This window comes from Grosmannia clavigera (genome assembly GCF_000143105.1).
Source record: "Grosmannia clavigera kw1407 unplaced genomic scaffold GCSC_113, whole genome shotgun sequence".
In the NCBI taxonomy this organism is placed as follows: Eukaryota; Fungi; Ascomycota; class Sordariomycetes; order Ophiostomatales; family Ophiostomataceae; genus Leptographium; species Leptographium clavigerum.
In genome coordinates, this window is record NW_014040831.1 from 1357174 (window position 1) to 1367917 (window position 10744).

General features: G+C 52.5%; 3 protein-coding genes across 3 annotated transcripts; 2 read left to right on the forward strand and 1 right to left on the reverse strand.

Annotated features, from left to right (window-relative positions):
* Positions 1 to 683: 683 nt before the first annotated feature.
* CMQ_3747 (uncharacterized protein) lies at positions 684 to 2755 on the forward strand (the record flags this gene model as incomplete). The annotated part of the gene is made up of 3 exons (XM_014319685.1): positions 684 to 1007; positions 1078 to 2209; positions 2292 to 2755. 3 exons carry the CDS (start codon positions 684 to 686, stop codon positions 2753 to 2755), a joined length of 1920 nt encoding a protein of 639 aa, XP_014175160.1.
* A 977-nt stretch (positions 2756 to 3732) lies between these two features.
* CMQ_3332 (von willebrand factor) lies at positions 3733 to 5126 on the reverse strand (the record flags this gene model as incomplete). Its single annotated transcript, XM_014319270.1, has 2 exons — positions 3733 to 4646; positions 4763 to 5126. The coding sequence occupies 2 exons, from the start codon at positions 5124 to 5126 to the stop codon at positions 3733 to 3735; spliced, it is 1278 nt and encodes a 425-aa protein (XP_014174745.1).
* A 1376-nt stretch (positions 5127 to 6502) lies between these two features.
* On the forward strand, positions 6503 to 8173 carry CMQ_3618 (aminotransferase, class i/classii; the record flags this gene model as incomplete). Its single annotated transcript, XM_014319556.1, has 4 exons — positions 6503 to 6593; positions 6686 to 7161; positions 7246 to 7503; positions 7565 to 8173. 4 exons carry the CDS (start codon positions 6503 to 6505, stop codon positions 8171 to 8173), a joined length of 1434 nt encoding a protein of 477 aa, XP_014175031.1.
* Between the last annotated feature and the right edge of the window lie 2571 nt (positions 8174 to 10744).

Here is a 10744-nt window from a genome sequence, read left to right on the forward strand (position 1 = left end):
CTTTTCTTAGACTTGTGATGATTGTTGTTCCACATACGATCGTCAAGACCCAGCTATAATACTGCATTTCTACCTCCAGTACTCGTGATAGTGGTTATATTTCCTTTAACTTTTCTTGTCTTGGGTCTCTTTGATCATCTTCAGGTGTTATGCTCTCGCTCGATTTCGACATATCGTTGGTATCTTGGCAGAAGCTTTCCAGCCGAAAAGCACGTTCTTACCCAGAGCTTTTTGGGCATATGCAGAGCATCATTTTGTGCTTTAATCCCGAGCTTGTGTCGTTTTAGAAGACCTAATGGCCATTTTCTCATATTCTAATTCGGCAAAGATCAGAATGCCTTCATCAATCTCGGATTTGTCGTCAGACGGTGGGATCTCTATCAACCCTGGGCTCACCTCGCTTTCACAAGCCAAGTATACGACCGGGAAGAGCTTTACGAACGCTCTAGTTTCTTGCTTCCAGAACTCCGTTCCTATATCGCGGCCCCAGATTTTGCAAATGACGGTGACTTTCGGCGTGAGTGATCTTCTGTCACACGAACTCTAGTCTCTCCATCTCTACCTCTCATCTTGTCCTTTACCCAGCTTCATCATCCGTCTAGAAAAGTGGCGACACAGAAGTTAAGATGTATTCTTTATCTCAGGACATTCGGGCTGCATGCCAATCTGCACAAAGCCGTATCATGAGGTTGCAACAGGCCACCAACACGCAAGTCGGCCTTACTTCTACAATCCGCGAAGGCTGGTTTGACGAGCTTCGTCACGTTGCTCAATGTTTCATCACAGCACAGCAGGCCAGCGCCAAAATCGAGCAGGCCATCAATACAGAGCGTGCACAGCTTCAGGGGGCCCTTTCAGCTGCTCTGAATGAGCGTGATGTGACGAAATCAGAGCTGGATTCCGCTCGACAAGAAATTCGATTTTTGCGCAATCGAGTAGACGAGCTGATGAGCAAAGCGTCAACACAGCATCACGTCGATAGTTCATGGACAAACTCTACTTACGACGTAAGTATACCCATGTCCAGAGCCTCTACAGATATCCTGGTGTCCATAACTAATTTCTGGGGTTTTCTAGAAATCAATCGCTCGGTCGGTCCCTGAGTCTCAAGTCGAAACCTCAAGTTGGCTCTCGAGAAGCTCTAGCCAAGACAGTCCTAGTGATGTCTCGCTCAACGACAGTTGCGTCGATCTGCTTCAGCAACTTCCCACAAAAGTGGAGGACATGCCATTCACACCAGAGCGAAAGCCGACATCCTTGCCCTATAAACATGATGGCAACGCTTACAGATCGGACACGCCTGGTGACTGTCAACCTTTCAGGTCCTCGGCGGACCAGATATATAGTCAGAGTGACCAGTTGAAACCCTTTGTCAGAGAGTATGGGCCTCTGGTGCAGCGGACCAAGTACAACGGAATAATTGCCAAGACTCCCGATTTCAGTGGTAGCCTTGCAGAACGTCACAGAAATAACAGCAGCACCAATGGCCACAAAGCAGCTGGCCGCTTTAACCGAACACCGTTTTCCTCACAGGGACCCTTTGCTCCTCCTCCCTCGCAGCACCAACCTGGTAATGCCTTCCGTAGCCAGCATGATACGAGAGTTCGTGCATCTACGCCGACGCAGGGATCGAATATGGGGATGCAGTCGGCAATTCCGCCTCGCCAAAATCAAAGAGAGCTGCACCAGAAGCCCTACCCACAGCTGCAGCAACGACAGACCTACCCTGGCCCCGATACTCCAGGTCTGCTGGAACAGGGCTTGGTGCCTGCGCCCTCTATGGAGCTGGCTTTGGTCCAGAGCCGGTACGAGCCTTTCAATGAGTATGCTCCAGGGGTTGCACCTCTGAACACATCCGACGAGGAGCGTATTCGAGATATCTTCCATTTCTTCAACAAGATGACAGACTGGGTCACTAGATACTGCAGCGTGCCAAACAAGAAGCTTATCAACGACATGGAGCGGCTGTTTCCTCGGCTCTGGGACTATGCCTGCTCGGCGACATATCCGAACAAGGCGTCGAATGCCGCCAGCCACTCCATGTTCATGCTGTCGAGCGATGAGTTCCGAAAGTACTTTTTGACCCGGCTCCTTATTCAATATGTGGTCCAGCAGATGTGGAACGCTCAGGCGTGGGAGGGTCTCGACGACGAGTTAACAGAGGTCCTGATGAGCGTCAAGCACCGCCTGGACCCCAAATACGGTTATGGTGAGTGTGATGCAGCACCCCAAATATGCAGCAAATGAAAAACAAAGAGATCGAAGTAAGGAAAGCTGACGAGGCTGTACAGATGCCATCCTGCAACCACACGAGCGTCATGCACTTGTGGAGAAGCGCTCGCGCGCGATCTACGACTTCATGCGACAGCCATCCTGGAGCAAGATTAAATCACAGAAGATGAACGTGGCGCTGACACGGTTCAAGGACATTGTCGGACCTATGATGAACCGGGAGGACATTGATCGACAGGCGGCTCTGCACGAGCTCTCGGGCATCAGCGAGGGTGCGCTGCGGCTTTCGGCCATCCTCAACACATCGCGGCTCTCCTTCCAGTTCATCTTCAACGAATGCGGCATCAAGTTCAGCGATCAGTCGCACCGGCCGCTCAACGCAAGCCTGCCAACGCGGGAGCTGCAGGCACACCACTGGCGGCTGATGTGTGTGGTGACGCCTGGCATCACGTATCGCAACGATGCCGGCGTCAGCGTGGACCCGCGCTTCCTGGCCAAAGCCAACGTTCTGCTGATGCAGTGAGCAAGGGATCTGCATAACGAGTCCCGTCTCGCCTATTGCTTCGATCTCAATTTGCCATCGTCATAGCTTCGTATATTTATCTCCCCTGGTTCTGTTTGTGTCCTGGGTGCATGTGAGTTGCTATCTACGCTTTTGTCTTTTGCTTTTTGCCTTTTTATATCGATTTCGCCTCGCCTTTCACTGCCAGTTCAGTTGGTGGTCTGATTCGTTGCACTCGTCTGCTGCCTTTTAATCCCATCCGAATGGCGGAGATAGATTCTTTTCTACCGTTCTGTATCTCGCCAATCGTTGCATTTCCCCGCTGCTCGTTATTCTGCACTTTCCCTAGTCTCCATTTCTTGAGTTCTTTTCTTTCTAATTCTTCGTCTTGCTTGGGAATATGACTGGTGGGATGTCTTATTTGCTTCTTTGCTCTGCTGTTCGCGCTTGGATCTCGGAAAACATCCATCGCCAATGCCTCCGAACACGCTGGCTTTCCTTTTTTTGCTGCTCCCGTTCTAGAAGAAATCTTATACCAGAGGCCCATACCAACATCCCCGACAAAGGGTCTGGGGTGATATACATCGTGGCACCATGGCACAGAATTGCAGGGGATGGCTAATCAAGGGGAGGAGTAGTCCATTTCCTGTTTATCACTTTGTTTATATATCCAATGCTTTGCGCTTTTCACTAGTCTTCAATCTCCAAGATATATTCAAGAACGCGGGCCTGGCCTGATTAGTGAAGGGAACGAGATGAGTGAGTCATGATACGATCATATCGAAGTGAATAGACATTACAGACCCCATCAAACTCCCACAAGACAGCCATAATATTACAAACCGGAAAGACCAGAGTCAGCTGAGCTTCAACCCAGGCCAGCCCTTTTTCTCAACGGGGTATCTAGTATACAAAGACGAGCATTTCCAAGGCCAAACTGGAGAAAAACGCAGCCAAACTCCAGCTATAATAAAATTGACATCATCGAAGGTGGAAGGTCATCGACCAGCCGAGGGCGGACGTGCAGGTCCGGTGGGAAGGCGGTCCAGACGCTTGACTACAGCTCCCAGCACGGCTTTGAGAATGCCGTCAGCGGTCAGGGCGGCATGACCGGCGCCAGTGTATTGAATGTAGGCGTCCCAGGTGACAGTATCGACCATGTCGCGCACGCCCTGGCCGCGGACCAGCTCGCTCAGGTGGTCGTCGAGGGTGCGCAGGTATTCCGAGGCGCCGGGCTCATTGCCGACCTTAAAGAACTGGATGCCGACCTGGAAGGGCGGCGCATCGAGGGAGTCGAGCTTCTGGGCGGCGTGGTAGAGGACGCCCTCGAGGTCGTCGCTGGGCTCGCCGTCGGTGATGACGATCATGTTGACGGGCTTCAACTCGGGCTCGTCCGGGTTCTCCTGTAGCTTCTGCTGGTAGTAGCGCAGGTACGGCCGGATGATATTGCTGATGCGGGTGCCGGTCGGGGTAGAGCCGCCGGGGCGGACGGTCTCGAAGATGCGGTTCACCGTGGCGACATCACGGACGTTGGAGTAGCCACCGGTGGCCTTGCCAGGAGGCGTTGCAGCCGTGGTTGGTGTTTTGTGGTTTAAAAAGTAGAGGTCGATGCCGTCGGCGTCGTGCGTGGTGCAGATGGGGGCAATGTTGGCCAGGACGGCGCCGACTTCCTGCCACGAGCGGCCGGCCATGGAACCAGAGTCGTCAATGACAAAGATGGTGTCAAAGGTCGACAGGAAGGCATAGCGGTCCTCGGCAGTCGTGATGTCGTTGACCGTCAGACGGGAGATGTTGGACCGGGTGGAGGGAGCCAGCGACGCCGGGCGATGACGACCACCTGCACTGGCGCTGGCAGTCGTGGGTGAGACCGTGTTGACGGCCTCGTAAGGAGGAGGAGGATCATTGACTCCGGCTGCAGTATCTGGTTAGCAAGCAGTACGTGTGCGTGTGTGTGTGTGTGTGTGTATGCATATATGCCATTTGCACGTTTGTCCGTGTCTGTGTCCCGCATCTCCATTCTGAGCTTACCAGGACGACGGGTAGCCGGCGAGGGATTGACGAGAGGGCTGCGTGATTGACTATCGCGTCTGTTGGCTAATTCGCGAGCAGTTTCTGCAGAAGGTGCTGCGAGAAAGCCGTCGTTCTGATCGGCTGGGCGTGGGCCCGTCACAGGACTGCGGGGGACAACGGATGCAGCAGCAGGAGCAGCGGTGCTGCTGGTGGCGCCATGGTTGTATGAGCTTCCGCTGCCGCCAGACGGGCGACTTGCTGTCGGCTCGCCCTCATAGCTGGCCTTTCTCGAGAATCTCTTGAACGAACCTATGATGGATTTGCGAATGCTGCCGCTGCCGCTGTGGCTGTTGCCGTCGTTGGCGGTGCCGGAGGAAGACATGTTGTCAGGAGAGGTAGAGGAGGCGGGGATATGCGCTGTCGTCGCCAGAATGGGACGAACGGAGTACTTGGCAGCGACTGTTGAAGGCTTGAGATTCACAAATGTCAAATCACACAAGGGTTGTCGATGCGGGGCGAAACGTCGTCTTGATCGACAAGAGGAAGGAGCGACGGAAAAGAGGGGATTAAAAAGGGACGAGGCAGGGAAGGGGGGTAGCGAAGGGCTGACGCTGGTTGGCTGACAGGCAAGGTTTATTTACCGTTCGAGAAGGAAAGGCTGCGCCAGCGAACACGGCAAACACGCTCGGAGGCAGCTGCAGGAAAGAAGCAGCGGGAGAAGAAGCATGACGCACTCGCAGTCGACTTTTTCGCGCTCCCTTCTTTTTTCCAGGCAGCAAGCCCAGTGATCAGTGATCGGAAAACAACTGATCCCAGGCACCTTGTGGGGATGACTGTCGATGTGCAGATCACAGGCACAAGCAACAACGAACAAGCAGCCTGACAGGGCTAACAGGGCGCAGCGGCTGCCCGATGGCAGAGTGGGGCTCTGTTGGTGCTCGCGGATAGGGCTCTTCTAAGAAGCTGGGGTGTCCCTATTCGCTGAATAAGGTCGAGGCCTTGCACAGCCACAACAAGGGCTTATCTAAGCAGAGAATCAGAACGGGCGAAATGGCAGGCGCACTGACAGTGCCTCTTTGCCCCTTTTCCGCTTTTCGTCCTGTGCTCTGCGAGCTCTGTGCTCTCTGCTGCAGAGCTCGCCGTCCTCATCCGGTCTTGAGCCGCAGGTGTGCCTCCCTTCCCCTGAAACAGCAGACCTGCTCGTGGAAAAGTGGGCGTGGCTGGTCTTGGCACGGCAAGAGCCCCCCTGAAACTGCATGTTTTCAGATGCTAATAGATGCTATTAGATACTCCGTACTACTCCGTAATAATACTTGCTGTTTCTGCCCCCCACCATGTAACTCTTCAGCTCGTCGCTATCTATTAGCCCGCTGCCGTTCGCTGCCGTCGATTGGCCCTGCCAGCCCAAGCTTCATCCACCCCCTCTGCTCTCGTCTTTACTGCTCTTCAAGGACGAAAGCTGGCCCCGGCACTGGCCCGGAGAATGGCTGGATAAACCCCGCGGTTCGGCTGTCCCCGCTATTTAACGGAAGACCAAACGGCCCAACTGTTGCAAGAACATACGGCTGGCAGAATAAAAAATATCGCAAAATCGAAAGAGACATTTTGCTTCACCCCTGAAACGATCAAAGCTTCAGTCCTATTTATTCTGTTCGTCTGCTTGCACTCCCCTGACCTGTTTCTCTCTCTTTTTCTGCATCTTTTGCCCACCCTGAACCGTCGTTTTCCCGGCCTTTTTCCCCCTCAATTTTGCCCGCCATGAGCAGCAGCCGCAGAATCAGCATCAACCGGAACACGGGTGTCCCCAAGCCCTCCCGCCGCTTCTCCTTTGCCGAGCCTGGTGTCAACGGTATTTCCTGTCTCTCCGGCCTGCTTGCCGCCGCATCCGCACAGCTAAACTACTGGCCTTGGCTGACCTTCGCTGACTTTCTTCCCCTCCAGAGGCTAGCAGCAAGGTCCACCGTCAGTTTCGCGCTGCCCACGAGGGCCATCTGCCTCATGCCGGCCTAGACGCCACGCGTGCCTCGACCGGCGTCGTCTGGTGCACGGAGCGTGCTGCCGAGTTTGGCTTCCTCGAAGAGCCCGAGCTCTGGGCCAACCTGGGCCAGGGCGCCCCCGAGGTCGACGACGACATCGAGGGCTGCTTCCCGCGGCCCCAGACGCTTGACATTGGCGTGGCCAGTCGCGAGTATGGCCCAACCGCCGGTATCAAGCCTCTGCGCGAGGCCGTCGCCCACCTGTACAACGAGCACCATCGCCAGGGCAAGGAGAGCAAGTACACCTGGGAAAATGTTGCCATTGTGCCCGGTGGCCGTGCCGGTTTGATCCGCATTGCTGCCGTGCTGAACAATGCCTACGTCGGCTTCTTCATCCCGGACTACACTGCCTACAACGAGATGCTGTCGCTGTTCAAGAATGTGAGCGGCCCTCTGTCCTCTGTTTTTTGATTTTCCACTTCCCCATTTCTTGTTTTTTGTTCCCGACTCACCGCCTTTCCACAGTTTGCCGCCATCCCTGTCCCTCTTAGCGAGGAGGATGGCTACCATATCAACCCGGAAAAGATCTCGGAGGAAATTGCCCGTGGCACTGGCGTCATCCTGACTTCCAACCCGCGCAACCCCACCGGCCGCGTCGTGGCCAATCCGGAGCTGGCTGAGATCCAAGACCTGTGCCGTGATCGTGCCACCCTGATCAGCGATGAGTTCTACTCGGGCTACAACTACACGAGCGACTGCGACGGCACCACCATCAGCACTGCTGTAGGTTTCCCCGTTGCCTGTCCATTCCGCTGTCACACGTGCTGACCCTGTTCTTCGCCAGGAAAACATCATCGATGTCGATGAGGACGATGTGCTCATCATTGATGGCCTCACCAAGCGCTTCCGTCTGCCTGGCTGGCGTGTGGCCTGGATCCTCGGCCCCAAGGAGTTCATCAAGGCCATCGGCTCCTGTGGCTCCTACCTGGACGGCGGTGCTAACGTGCCCTTCCAGGAGGCTGCCATCCCCATGCTTGAGCCTGGCCTGGTGCGCCAGGAGATGATTGCTCTGCAGCACCACTTCCGCGAGAAGCGCGACTATGTTCTTCGCCGTCTGCGCAGCATCGGCTTCGTCATCAAGTACGTGCCCGATTCGACCTTTTACCTCTGGCTCAACCTCGAGGGCCTCCCCGGTCCCATCAGCGACGGCCTCAACTTCTTTCAGGCCTGTCTGGCCGAGAAGGTCATCGTCGTGCCGGGTATCTTCTTCGATCTGAACCCGGCCCGCCGTCGGGACCTGTTCGACTCCCCGTGCCATCACTTTGTCCGCTTCTCGTATGGTCCGCGTATGGAGACGCTCAAGCTGGGATGTGACGGCATCGAGCGTGTCGTGAACAAGTATGTATCGTGGACGTCCAGAGTTGCATATTTTCCCTTGGCTAACCCCGACTAGGCACAGACAGACTTGAGAGCGCTGAGAATAGGAGGGTCGACGGCGAGAAGAGCTGTTTCGAAAATATCATGCATCTTCATTTGCCTTGTGGGATTTCGGTCGTGAAATCCAAGTTATGTCCTTTGACGACTTTTTCCTTTCCTCTTATTAGCCATTTCCCTCGTACGCTCTCTGTTGTCCGATAGACTCGTCTTGATGGCATTAGTCTAAAGCACCATAAGATATACTCTGAAATCAATAGACACACGTTGAACATGACAAGATCGTATGTTGGGGAAGTTGGGCGGAGAAGTGCGTAGGGAGTTATTACCCGTCGGTCGATCGTAATAGATCACGTGCCATTCCTTGATAGTTTCTCGCGACCTGCTGTCTATATATTGCCTAAAACGTCCCACGTTGCAATGTTGTCTCACGTCTCAAACTAAAACAAGCACTCCGTACTCCGTACGCTGGGCCGTCTTTGCATAACTTCTCGTGGTGATGGTCATGTGCACAACAGCACGAGAAACGCTACAAGGCCATGTTCAGTGGCGCCAATGCATCGATGTGAGATGCAAAGAATCGGTTTCATTCTATGTACGGAGTAGGAAGCTGTCCCCCACGGCCTGAACTTCAAGCTGATAACTATTGGGTAAAATATTGGCTTCGGGCTCGTATTTCTCCAATAACCGATGGTAATCCCAAAACCACGGGACAGAAAGAAACGTAAACGGGGCACTCGTACTCGTAACGAAGTATTCGCAACACAGTGCTTTGTAGCACGTCATTCAAACGGCCAATGTCGTTCTATATATCAGATTCAAGAGGGAGGGATAGCTACTTTTTAGGTCTAGGGTTTCCGCGGAGCCATGTTTCTCGCATACACATTCTCTTACTGTCACTTTACAGTACCACCCGATCAAGTTCATTTCCTCACTACACTGTCTTTTGCCCCCACTCTCAGTCCGTCCTAATGTATGACTATGCCCGGATGACCGTTTTGGTAGTTGATATAAGGTAATAAATAGGTAAGAATACTATGTGATGGAAGCGCGTACTAGAAGAAGTATGTTAACGTCCTCGAGAATGGCGCCATAACCATTTGCTGATACCATTCTCTGACTAATGACGCCAGACTCGACATGCAAGATACAGCTCGCAATTGGATGTAGTGCGCTATCACCGAGGAAGGCTCGTGCCACGGGTATAGTACATGGGGTAAATCGCAGTTATGTGATATTCATGATCATGAGGCCACAGTATAAGCGAAAAAAAACTGATGTCGAGGAAGCATACGTAGGAAGAGTCTTCAAACATTCTCAGTCATTGAACAAGCCACAAATAGATGGAGCTTTCGCAATGGATCTGCTAATATAAGAGAGGATAGCAGATTGCACTGTAAAGTAGAGTATTCGCACTATAGGTACGGAGTACATAAGCCATTCGTCGACCATACACCTTCCGACATGACAGCTGTCAATTCGATAACCCGAGCTTCAAACAGAAAAAAACAAAACAAAGAGTCTGTCTTAAACATTACTACCCTTGAATCGTTGGCGTTCCTATTTATAGAATCAAGATACTATGACCCTATGATAGATTTGTCGAGAAATGAGTCTAGGCGATTAGCAATACTTCTTTATTATAAAAAATATACTTGTATCATAGTTTCTGACCGGCCATCAAATACCCAAGTTAATTAATTCCAGCTCATTGTCGACTACGCTCACTATTTTGTTCAAATCGAGGACAATCAAGCTAGCCTTGGAGAGAGTAGAGCAATCCATAAACGCATTGCCTCTTTTTTTCCTTCTACAATAGGCATAGGGTCTCCCATTAGACGATGTCCAATGTTGGCCTACCCAATAGGTCTGACCTGTCTACTGAAACGGATAAGAAAAAAGCGACGAACTACGGAAGCATACCATTGCACCAGACATCAGCGTGTATTTCTTTCATGTGTATCCATTCTTGGACAATAATGGCAGAGTCCCTAAGATGGTAATGCTGAAAATCTTGGCTCCGCAAGGCTATATGACAGTAGTATAAATCCAGATGCGAGGGACTACTCAAGAATGATCAACGACGCGAATGCTGACAACTCAGACGATCTTTTCCGCCGGGTCCTAAAATTCCAACTAGACTCTTCAATGCAGGAAACTTTAACCCCTATCTTTTAGTTTCAGTGTAGCCCAGCAGAACACGTTTGTTGGTGTTCTCATATTAGAGGGACTTCAAAGAGCCGCGATACGGACGGCTGTTGCTTTCGCCGAAACTGTTCCCTTACACGGTTTTAGCGCACGTGACATATACATAGTGTGTACGATGTCACAATCTCGGCATGCAACCTAGATATCCAACCGGCTGCTGTGCATCGGGCCGGAATATGCAGAGTGCGATGACGGCTGCACAATGGTAAAATAAAAGAGCATGGTTTGCCCAATGGAGAGGAGTCTCTTCTTCATCCAGTAGTCCACACGCGGCTGGCAAAAACATGCATAGTATCAAATTCTATCCCAACGCCAACAATCTTTTTTTTCCCACAGACCGGAAGCAGCTGGATAAACCTCCACCTTTTTCCCTGTCCAAATT